Genomic DNA, 12,823 nt, shown 5'->3' with positions numbered 1-12,823 from the left:
GGTGCATTAAGGAGTTTGCACGTTTTATGAGAAACAGCGGCCCCTGCAGGCCTTGGGCGTAATGCAGCTTAGTGAAATACTCGCGCCTGTGGCTTGCGTCCATGTACGTGCACGGAAGAGGGGGTCTCCTTCCTTGCTCTGTTAGTAGCACTTGAGTAAAATTTAAGTTTCTTTTGCCCGGTGGGGTCTGTGCTGGAGCTGTGGCAGTGCTAGAAGCCAGTCTTTTCTTACTTTCTGGAAGATCCATCCTCAATACTGCTCGGTTGTTGCTGCTAAGCATCTGGCGGAGTAATGGTGGACAAAACGAAAGCTAAACAAGTCAGGCCAGCGGGAGCGTGCATTACGTCACATCCTCTCAAATTCTCCCCAAGAAATACAAATTGCCGGACCGGCACTGCAACTTTCAAGTGACAATTTAGCGCTGTTAGAGGTACTTGTAATGAATATGTCAGGGCACACTGTACACATCATTGAATATTTGTAACATATTTATGGTGGAAAATAAGTATTTTCAAAGTTGAAAAACTCCTTAATGCACCTTTTTTGTTGCATATTTCAAAGACAGAAATCCAAGTTTGACGTGAGCAGTCTTTGCATTCAAAGCACCTGCTCACATTTGGGTTGTTTTTTTTTTTGGGAGAAACTTTCACAGAACTTGCTTTAAAACACCTTAAGACACTTAAACTTGAGTTTTCAGTGGATGTTCTCAGGTTTCCATTCGTCTGCCTCTTCATGAAAGCCGGACGACCTTGATTGTGTGAAGATCAGGGTTCTGCGGGGGCGTGAAAGTCACCACCAGGAAGACTCGTTCTCCTTCACAATGGCTGTTTGAGGAAGGTTTTTGCGGTTCAGGACACTCAGAGTTTGTACGCAATGGGCAAGTAGCACTTGTACTTGTATCCGGGGCAGATAGAGGCTCAGCGGATCAGACTGGGCAATGCTAAAAGCTTGTCCGATGACAGGAGTTTGGCGAGTGGTAGCGTGCGCCTTCTTGGGGGTTGGCAGCCTGAGGTTATATCACAACTTCACAAGTCGGCACAAACACAGACGTAAACTTGCTGAGGAGTCGAAACATCGGACTTTAAAGCCATTAAGAGAAACAACCTTGGGGAGCCGGTGCCTCCGATGCAAATGGGTCAAGAGACAGTTTCACAAAACCTCATTGAGTTTACAGTCAATGAGAAATGAAGTGGTTGAATTTTTATTGCTTGCTTGTGTGAGGAGAGTATTGAAAGGATAAGTCTCTGTCCTGGAAGGAGAACACGGTCAGGGGCCAAGTGTGTGCCTCCCCCGCATCACAAAGAGAGACAATTTAGAACCGAGGCTCGTTTTTATTCAAGGGTAAACAGGGCCGAGCGAGACGGAGGAACACAAAACATATGCAATCAAACTCAATGAAATAGCCTCATTATTTTAAATTCAGAAGACAAATCTGTGGCCCTGTTTACATGACAACACTTTGAAGTGAAAAAGAGGAAACTCTCATAATGCTCTGCCGGTTATTTGCATGATAACGGGGCTCTGAGTCACCGAAAATGCACTTTGTGAGAAGCGCTAGAAGTTCCGAGGTGGAAGTTTCAACAAAGAAAAACTTTTCTGCAGTGCTGCTTGCTTCGCATGCACGTCACCGGGCCGTGGTAATTCGCTCTTCTGCACACCTATAATAGCAATCTAATTTCATCATCTGTCCATAAAATTTTGGTTTACTCTGCATTGTTCGTATTTTCAGCGTATTTTTCTCTGAACATATGTATGGTTTCATTACAAAATGGTGCCATCTCGTGGTCTGGCATGCTCACTACATCATTTGCAGCATTTTTTTTTCTGTTTTGAATGTAAATGGACATTGTTTTCAACGTGGTCTGTGTTTCTGAATGTGGACCACTTTGGGTCCAACTTAGACCATAAGGAGACCAAAAGGTCTGTGCACCAAAAACATGAGCGGAAGTCCTGTCTGGACAAATCACGACCAGCAACAGGACATAGCATCATAGCAGAGTTTTCAGAGTAAACAATTCCTTAATGAAAGTTATGAATGAACGTAACTCAATACTGTTACGCTCCAATCAGTCCCACATACCTACTTTTTAAAATAGTTCTTTAGTGATTAATTTTCTTGTTTGGGTTTTTTTAACTGTTTTTTTGAAACAATACCTTAGAATGTATTTTCTTCTGTATGTTTTGGTTTGAAATGAGCTGCATTAAACTAAAAATGAAATTTTCATTTGAAATTAATATTTATACAACAGGGTTGCATGTTTTTGTCTTGACCGCCAGCGGGTATCTGGGTTTGAACGTGTGAAGAAGCGACTGATTGCTCCCAGTTGCATCTCATGATCTGTCAGTGTTTTGAGGATACAAGGATGTTTAAAGTCAGTTTTTTACTGCAACAATAAGTGGATGTATTTTCCTTTGTACATAATCAATAGAGGAACCACAGAAAAAAAATGAAGGATTCAAACCTTTTAGTTGTGTGTTTTCACCATGTGTGTACTCTGAATACATGGCATGATTGTGCACTTCAAAACATGAACGTGGTTCAATATTTCAGGACACAGCAGCCTTTACAAGTTCCCCACTGAGAGAGGACAAACAGGCTGCAAATGAAAACGCTGTAAAAAATAAGTTGTATTGATCTGGTTTGAAAGAATAACACGCATTTAAGAGCTGAGCTGGCCTGTGTGTTTTCCCAACTAGAATTTTAACAATCACACTGAGGAGTGCCTCTGGCCGGGGGGTCCCCCCTCTGCCCGTCTCTGCTGGACGACCTGTGCTGGGGATGCCCGTTCAGTATTTTGTGGATGTTGGGTCATGTTAGGTCTGAAATAACTGAGGCGCGCTAATGAAGCGATGACGGGAAAAAAAGAGAGAGTGCTGCCAGTGAAGTGCCGCCTGTAGCGCTACACTCATAGATCAGAGTGTTTACACCTGCCTGACAGCATCTGAAAATGGGCCAGAGGCAAATCCTTTATCAAAGCGTGAGTTGTACCGCCTCGCTTTAAAGCACAAATGTGAACACACACAAATGCACACACTCTTCTTTTGTTTGTGATTTACACACAAAGGGGGACAAAAGCACAGAGTATGCAATCATGTCTTATTTCTGCTTTAAAATATGTTCCAAATTCTGCTTCACGAGCCTTTAGAGCTCTTCTTTTCCCTATTGTTCCGCACATCGCTCACTCTTTATTAAAGCCATGTGTCTCTGACCCAAAAATAAAAGGGAAAAAAATAAAAAAAATAAACAAAACAAGACATCCCTCTTCAAATGTGTGAAATGCACTTATCTCAATACTGTGACTTTTTGTCTTTTCAATTCGTCCTGCTATCACACACTTAATCATCCCAAAGAAGAAGAAAAAAAAAAAACCTTTAAAAAAAGCCAAAGTCCTGACTCAACCCCCCCTCGTTGGACACAAAACCCAAGGTTGGATTGATGAGCGCTGCTCACCGACTCCTCTGGGATCGTTTGAACGCAGGGCGGCGAGGGATTTGTCAGTCTAACGGGAGCTGACAGGAAGAGAATGAACTTTAACACTCACAGGCTGCTTTCCCTTTCATGAGCTTCCAGAGAACCCCTGTAGTGAATCAAATCCCTCTGCTCGTGCACTCACACACACACACTGAAAATGCACACACGTGGCTAAAGCACTGGAGAGGTACGCACATGTGCAACTTATCCACTGTTACCCCCCCCTCCTACTTGTCTCTACACATTTCTATTTAATCTGTCAAGGAGCTAATGGTGATGAAACGTGTCAATAAAGAACAAAAAAATACACATATAAAAGTAAAGATCATGAATGCTTGTTAGGAAAGACAAACTTCAGCTGGAGAAAGGAGGTCACCCACAGAGAGCTCGTTGTTTCAGTGATTTCACAACGTGGCGCTTTCAATCGGGGAGCTATGATGAAAAGTCTCGTAACGTTAATTTTAATGGGCCTGTTAAACAGCTGAACAGTATCGTTTTTGTAACTGAAGCTGTCTTTATTCCTGCCATTTTTCGGGCGACCCCAGCGGAGCACAGTGCTGCAGGGTAGATGTGAACACAATACATGAACTCCGGTACAAACCAACACAGCTGCATCAAGACTGGCCTGAACAGGTCGTCTCAACGTACAGCCTCAGTCACACCGTCCTGCTGTGTGAATGTGCTGTCAGCCAACACACCACCAACAACTACTTTGTGTACGTGCGAGCTCGAGTTAAAAAGAGCTTCCAGGAGGGGTGCATTGTGGCCTTTGTCTAGGTATATCAGACATGATCAAATATAGCTAAGGAAAATGGAAATACCTACAGTCAAACCTGGATCCAAACAGAGATTCTATGCTGCACTGATAGTATGTCTCTTCTGAAGAAAGGAAAAGTTCATGTGGTGTTCAGTAAATGCTTCAATGAAGAGAGCTTCAATCATTTTTGTGATTGTGCTGCTTCAAAAACTTTGCTAGGAACGTAAATTTAGAAGTAGAAGCCATGGAGCAAAACAGGAAGACTAGTACTTATAGCATAAATATGGTGCTCCCCGCGTCAACATGCTTGGTAGTCATAAAAATATGAAGTTCCTTATGTCATTAAGTTCAATCGTCACGCAAACAGGCAAAGTGAAGGGGTGGGATTCGGTAAGTTTAGACTTCCTCCCGCTCCATTTTTTGAACATGAAAAAGGCAAACTGATTTTGATTCTCTCGTTGTTGTTGTGTTGTTCTGTGTTCATTGTATTTATGTCTTCAGTTTATAGTCTAGAATTTTATTTAAATGTTGTTCGTGTTGGATAATAAATTCATTAAAAAAACATGATGGTCACATCATCATGCTCGGTAGTCATGGAAACACGATGTTGTTCACGTCATCATGCTCGGTCGTCATGGAAACATGATGTTATTCATGTCATCATGCTTGGTCGTCATGGAAACATGACATTCATGTCATCAGTACTCAGTAGTCATGCCAGTGTAATAATAAACATGCTGTCATCAGGCTCAATAGTCAGGAAAACATGAGGACTCTCATGTAGTCGAGCTCTGGAACAACGGGATTAAAATGGTACCCATGTTGTCAGGCGTTGCAGTCTTGCTGTCATGGAAACATGCTGCTCCACCTGCAGGTCAGAATGTGGATCCAACTAAACATGATGCATTCTGTTGTTCTGTCCTGTGTGAAACGGGGACCCTGGTCTGCGTGAAACAGGTGTGAAAACGTCACTTTGATCCAGAGTCTGGTTCTGATGAGTCTTGGAGTGAAGAGTTAACAGGTATGTTTACAGTGAGTCTGCAGCCTGCGGTGTGAAAACCTTCTCATTATGGCGATGATGGAAAGTTTAATAAACTCTGGCCTGGAGTGTTGCCCAACAGCTTGTCTCTTTAATGATTTAACATTAATCCAGAATGCCCGGCGATTCAGGCTCGTTAGTGCAGGCGACCAACAGATAAGGATTTTTTTTTTCCCGCAAAGGTGAGCTCTTAAAGTTCAAGGGCAGGGTGAAAAGAAGATGTGAAAAAAAGAATGAAACGGAAAAAAAAAATAAATCTGTTGATTTTGAGGGTTCAGATATTATGATTTTCAATGTCTGCGTACTACCCGTTTAAAAAGTGTTTATCAAATCCTGAGATTCAGCCTTAAAGCTCAGTTCCTGGTTCAGGTTTTTGATTCACATCATGCACTGACGAGTGACACTGATGTTCTGGTAGAAGTTTCTGCACGTATCTTTTCAAATCTGCATGAGAACGGCAAGGCAGCAGTACCTCCGATCTCAGATCCTCGTTCCAACTACTGTCCCCATCAAGCTCTAGCCTTCGATGAAGAAAAAAAGAACAAAAAGCAGCAGAATGCACACACAGAGCAAAAGAACTGTACTACAACACGAAGACAACACATTGCACAACTGCATTGAAAATATATTCGTAAATAATGTGAATATGCAATGCAGATATAACACCATGATCACTGCTTTCCGTGTACCATTTGCAGAGACTTATTGTTGCTTCTACTTTCAAGCTTTAATACTCCCTCACCAGTTAACAACTTTCACTGTTGTGAAAATGTTGTGTAAACGATTCAGCAGCGGAAAGCAGTTTAATTTTGAAAAATACAAAGAAAGTGGAATTTTTGTTGAGAGTTAATCATTCCAGTTTCACTCGATGTGGAAGGTTACAATTCTGCTTCACTTAGATTGTCTTCTATATGTACTTATCTTGAATACGGAGGGATTTTTCACATTGTGCTTCATGATACAGGCGTAATAGATGAGATTGTTATGGGTATTGATGATTGTAATGCCGAAGTGGACACATTCAGTGTGATACTTCATGTTTGTGTGGAAGATGTAAGTAAACAGCATCATTGAAAACAATTATAGAACGTCTGGTGAATCATTTAAAATGTGTTTGAAAATATATTAAAAAAATACTGTAAAATGGACGGGAAAACCAAAATTGCAATACAAAGAGTTGGGTGTGTCGTATTTAATGCTGTTTCATTTGTTATAGTTTCATAAATATCTTTGTTTTTGTTTCTGATGGATGAAAATCAATTTCCCTGAGACTTACCAAAAGAATCTGAGAACTCACCAACACTGAAAGATGATAATGAACTAAGTATCTTTTCAGCAGATATCAGGGAAGTTTTCTCCACAGGACCTGAGCCGAGAAGCTGAAGCTGCTTCATCTCGGTGACACACAGTGAAAACTGAAAATCTGAGCGGTCCAGATCCTTGTAATTTACGAGTTAATCTTCAGTGTACGTATGCCTCAGGACCGTTTAGCGGTTTATAGACAAGTGATGGGATTTCAGAGTCCATCCGTGGACGCACAGGAGAGTAGTGCAGTGATTTAAAGACGCTGTAATGTCAGTGAGGAGTCCGGCTGCAGCTGTACAGATTTTATAGACTCCAGGACACAGCTACAACAGGCTGGCAGGGGCTTTGCAAACTTCATTATCTGAGATAAAGCAGGCATGTTTTCTAGTATTAGGAGAATACGTAAATGCATATATGTTGTATATAGCAATATTATCCTTCCATGGCACAGTAATGCTGTAAGTAACCTAGGAACCACTGATAACCAAATAAAATACTCTGCAAAGAGCCTCTGCGGTGTTTCAGTCTCATGCAGCATAAAGCGAGCAGCAACAGTCTCGTCAGACGGCTGTTAAGAGCAAAGGTCGAATGTTTTGGAAAATCTTTATGCATAATGCAACTGCAGTGATGTTTGTTTAAAAACAAGTAGAGCTGTTGCTGAAAAATGTACTTTGGATTGTCTGGTAATTCTACTAAGAGTCTAGTTTTTGTTTTGGGGTAATTTTCTAATTAATGGTGGAAAATATATCTATTTATCAGGGTATAAATGAACAGTTTCTGCCAACGAAACATGCTTAAATCTTTGAAAACATTCAATGAAAAGGTAAAGAGGACATCAGAACTGTTTTGTGGTGTGTATCATGCACAGCGTATCTTATACATATCAGAGTTAATGGACTGTTTGCCCCCCCTTTGTGAGAGAAGATGCAACAGCAAGACAATGATCAAGAACTTGAGAACACAACATTGTTATGAGAGAAATCCCTCAGTTATTTTAGAATGGCCACAAGACAGTTCATGTAACTGATGTATTCTGACTGAGTTTAGCTCCGTGACATTTCAGGATGATCGCTGACCTTTCTCCCGTTCTTTGGGGCAACAACCAAAAAAGTAATGTGGTTACCTGGGTGTGAAGTGAAGACTCGAGGCTCCGACAGATTTATTTCAAAGTCTTGGACAGTAAGTTTGACTGCACGATGGCGTTCTTCACTGAGTCACAGAAGACCGATACAACTCGAGTAACGTTGTCCTGAATGTCATCTCACTGTTTACTGCGCTGTACTGCAAAAAGCTCAGCATGGAGGTAGAGGGAGAAGACAGGCAAGTTCCAAACTTCACTTCTGAGGGAATCTAAACTATCTTAACTCTTCTTTAGGACTTTATTTCACCACTCATTTTCTGCTGCATTCCTAATGCTGGGCTCACACTGGCTGCGTTCTGGCTGTGTTCTGTCTCCGGTACGGAATTACCGCAGCACTGTGACTCACACCATCTCCCGTGCCTCTCTGGTTCGCTGGAGGAGGTTGCCAGATTGGTCGCTCTCTCCCCAAAACAATATGAAACCTGTTTAACTCAATAGAAAACAGCTCAAATCTTCATCTCTGTTGAAAATGCATGTTAAAACAGTAAAAACCGTGTTTGTATGATAAAAAGCACTCCATAAACACAATCATTTCATCAACCCGTTTGACATGTTCAATAAACAAGCTTGATCTGGCAGAAACCTGTCCAATCTGGCAAGACACAGAGCTGCTCTGGTCAAAGAGCTGTTTTGTTCCATTTTGGAGTCATTTGACTTTCCTGCCATGACGAAGTACAAAACCGTTCATTGTTCTAATGCGTATAATGACTACATCACGTTGTTTGTTTTGTATTTTACCAGAGGAATTAAAAAAATAGCATATTAAGGCAAAAACACGATAGATTTTATTTTGAAATCACTTATTTTGGAACAAGTATTGAGTTTCCTTCCAGCACCCGACTCGCTTGTGTCCAGATTGACGCCGTAGGGCTACAACATGCAGAAAAACAGGATCTCCGGTAACTTTCCGCAAGGGCTCCATAACCGGACTTGCAGCCGGACCGTGGCCGGTGTGGGCCGCAGCGTTGATTTTAATGACTAGGGATTAGCTGCGTTGTCCGTTCTGCAGCTGGAACGCATCCAGTGTGAGCCCGGCGTAAGTATCTACAGTGTTTGCACTGGTTGTGAGCAGCTGTAGCTCGGAGCTTCAGACACACTGTGGTGTAGTGAGACACTGGCTGTGAAATAGTGTATATTATACAGAGTATTATTTTAAACACCAGATCCAAATAACAATGAACTGTATTATTTGCATAATGTGGTGTATAGTATCCAAATCTCAGTGCAAGTTAGCTGTTGTTTGTTTGATTTTCATAATACTTGCATTGTGCGTTAAATATAGCAGTAGGAGTATTGGCAGCATTGGTTGGCATTGTTTTTTTGTGGTACTGTAGCAGCATTCTGTTGTCATAAAGTGACATCTAGTGGTTACAGAAGGTATGTATCAATATGTTTTGACATATAAACCACTTAATGTAAGTCACATAATCAGCCAAACGGCAAAAAAACGGGCATTTATAGTTCTTTCATGCTGAATGTGAAGATACAACCTTTTTTAATTTCCCCAATTAAAACTGATCAAATTAATTTACTAATCTAACAATGTCCCTATGGGAATTATATAGCGAGAGGAAAAAGATTCAAGCTTCTGGTGTTGAATAAAAACAAAAACTAATTAAATCTTCATGTGGTAAATGGTAGACTGTATTGATTGAACTTTTTATAGAAAATACACTTTCTTGTAACTCCAGCGTGAAAGAAAAAAAAAAAAAGACATTTTTTGCACAAAGAAAATAAAATAGAGAATGTTTTTTTTTAAATGATATTTGGGTGAGAAGGTCAATATCTGCAGCACTAAGCCTTCCTGGATCTATGTTTGTCTGCTCTCTCTTTCTGGAATCAACAACCTGAAACCCATAGCAGAATGATTATGATCCATTTTCACAGCCAAATTCTACAAAATCCAACAGCTTCAGGCCAAAAAGTCGGGTAAAAAAAAACTTCACCCGACGTCCCCCCTCTGCCCTCATCATGCACCATCATCCTCCCTCCGCTGCCTCCACCACAAACACAGCCGCCCCCCGAGTCCGACGGGAAATCCCACTAAACAGCCACGGAGGTGCTCCGCCAGCTGAGCTCACGCAGCTGTGCTCACACACACACACACGCACACGCACACGCACGCACATGCGCGCACACACACACACAGACTGATCTTTATCACATCTCGAGGCTACGCGATAACAAACACCTGAACATGGCAGTGGAAACGTGGAGCTCAGCTGCCGACACAATGGTGAACTCTTCTGAGGAGACATTTGCTCGGGGTGACTTTGGTTCATATGAATTCAAAACGTAGTCGCATTAAATCCTCTTATTCGTCTTTTACAGCAATTGAAATCTGAACGTGAACACGATTCCAACTTTTTGAACTCAGACTTTCACGCCAAAAGTAAGATCACTCATTCACAGGCGCGCGGTTTACCTTGTTTTCTGCGTGGCTCGGGTCAGGCGTCTTGGCCGTGGCGTCCAGGTCGGTGACGCCTCTGTTGGGGTTCAACTCCTCGGTTGCCAGCGGCGGGTTCACCTCGTCTGCGTCGATGTCCGTCTCCTCCGTGACGGTGGCCGTCTTTTCCGCACCTGTTAGCTCCCGAGCTGAGCCCAGGAAAGTACATACACATACAGGTGGATAAGCACGCACTCCTGCACACACACACACACACACGATGAGGTATGAGCATGTTCGCATACACACATGGGCGGACAGACACACACACACAAATAAATACATGTCAGAAAAAATATTCACACAGCCTTAGTTTGATAAGGTCAAGACTAATGTGAACCGTTTAATGACGGCGTTCTTTATTCAATCACAGAAAAAGATCACCAAAGCTGTGATTTAATATAAATGCAGACAGACAAGTGTCACTTCAAAGTTCCAGCAGAGAGAGAGTTTGGATAACTGTTACAAAATGCAAATGAAGTCTGATAAATGTTTTCTTTTTTTTTTTTTTTAACCAAAAAGCAGTTACTACATAACCTCATTTAGTAACATTTATGAATCATTTAATGAGTATAAACTCCATTTTTTGTCATGCAATTCAACTGTGGGTTAGTTGCTTCTCAGACAAGTAACGGTTTTTAGCAAAATTTATTTAGATTTCTTCGAAGCTCACACAAATATGTTAATTGCAAAGGAAATGACATTGCTGAACATACGATTCTGGCTTCCGGGGCGAATCAGATTCCTTCGTATTCATCTAGAAGGTGTCATAGTTCTGGACTGTGTGAAAGTTCTGAAATGTAGCAGGATTCTAGAGTTTTCTAGTGTCAGAGATGTAAAATGTCTCAGAATTTTTAAAGTTACAGGATGTACCAGAAGTCCAAGATGTGTCAGAAGTAGAAAATGTTTCAGATATACAGAATTTGAAACAGGTCTGGATATTATAAGTTCAATTGGGTGTCAACATTCTAGAATATATCACAACTGAAGAAGGTGTCAAACATTCTAGAGTGTCTCTCATGTCTTCAATTTGTCAGAAGTTTAGAACGGTTCATAGTTCTGAGATGCGTCAGACTCGGAATGAAAAGCTGTTACAGTTCTAGAATGTTTTCCAGTTCTAGAATATTTTAAAGTTCTATACTGTGTGAGAATTTCACATTTTGTTAGCACCCTGGAACTAATGAAAATGTTTAATTAAACAACACTGTGGGAGAAATTGCTCATTTTCCAGGACGTATAGAATGACATACATACATACACACACACACATAAGTGAACCTCGTGGTCCAGAACAACAGTGAAAAGAGTCATATTTTCAACTGGTCCATTTGTGTGGTCATACCTTATAACTACACTTGAAAAATAACGCCACGCTACAGTTTAATTGATGCACGTAAAAATGCGTTTAACACTTTTAAAAGTAGCCTCCCGAAATCGGTGATTGCGGTTCTACAAACGGCATAAAAAACTGGACAACTCAGGGAAAAAATAATGAATGTTGCCTCTAACATCGAATAGGACAATTTTGGCTGATAAAATTAATGCCTGCATTGTTATAGACAAGACAGACTCTTTTTAAGGGACTTTAAGAGTTTAAATATACTGGGATATTCTGACTTTGCCTGATTAGAATATGTATTTTCTTTCTTTTTTTTAAAAAAAAAAGTGGACATGACACTGACTCTTCATTATTAAAACAAAAAGAACATTTTTTAACCTGAATTCTTTGAACCAGACATGACGCTTCAGTAAAACTGAGCACTTAAGGGCCCACAAGAACAAACTCTTAAAAAAAAACAAAAAACATATTCTTATTTATAAGACCTCATTTGCATCAAGCTTATTTCACAATTTAATGCATTTTCCTCAGAGCAGTGCTGTTTTCTTCACAGCGGCTGGAACGTTTGCTTCCCATGACAGCACTGCCTGGAGTGGCAGTGTATTATGTCCTCTCTATTCCAGTAAACTGTATCACTGAAGAAGGCTGCTTGGATGCCAGAACTCTGATACATTTCATATTTGCATTTTTTTTGGTGTCCAGGCAAAGTCTTTCTAATCTACCCACAGAATAGCGCCCCATTTGTATTCAGGCGATAAAAAAATGAGTACACTGTGCTGCCAGCCTTGCCTGGCATGAAAGTCTTGGAAGGAACACTGGTTTTAAAGATGTCCAAATACTCCGAATATCAAATGTAAAAAAAACAAAAAAATAATAATGGAAAAAAGAAATAAACAAAACATTGTTTCCAACATTCACTATAATGGCGAAATTGAGATTAGGCAACATACTTATACTGCTGTGAGTGAAACTCTTTAGCCAAGGGGGCACACACAAAAGGTCAAAAAAGTCTTAATAAAAAAGTTGTTAAAGCATCTTTTTCAGTTTTTTTACTGGAAAAATTGCATCCCCCATTTTTTGTTCTATTCACATAAGTTTCTCTGGTAAATATGAGTCATATTTACTTTATGTTTCTCTCTCTGTTTCATGGCCATTGATGCTCTTGCTGTATTAACATCCTAATATTTTTGTTCTCACCACCAGCATCCATGTCTGCATCACTTTTATCCTCAGTTGCCTTGTCCACGTCCTCCTCCTGGACACCCAGCTTTTATCCGGCCCCCCATCTCCTCCTACTGAGAACTCCAGCCTTCATAACCTGCTG

At 40.9% G+C, this 12,823-nt stretch overlaps 1 protein-coding gene across 2 annotated transcripts in view; it reads right to left on the bottom strand.

The window, feature by feature from the left end:
• Nucleotides 1-12,823, bottom strand: part of nos1apa (nitric oxide synthase 1 (neuronal) adaptor protein a) — a 200,774-nt gene that overhangs the window by 37,687 nt on the left and 150,264 nt on the right. Inside the window, exon 7 of one of the 2 annotated variants that reach the window (XM_030082958.1) lies at nt 10,140-10,357. In XM_030082958.1, the coding sequence (XP_029938818.1) occupies nt 10,140-10,357 (218 nt within the window). The remainder of the gene's footprint in view (nt 1-10,139; nt 10,358-12,823) is intronic. The other variant, XM_030082959.1, reaches the window with a different exon arrangement.

Source organism: Salarias fasciatus, chromosome 23, assembly GCF_902148845.1.
Source record: "Salarias fasciatus chromosome 23, fSalaFa1.1, whole genome shotgun sequence".
In the NCBI taxonomy this organism is placed as follows: Eukaryota; Metazoa; Chordata; class Actinopteri; order Blenniiformes; family Blenniidae; genus Salarias; species Salarias fasciatus.
This window is presented reverse-complemented; position numbering and strand designations above follow the sequence as displayed.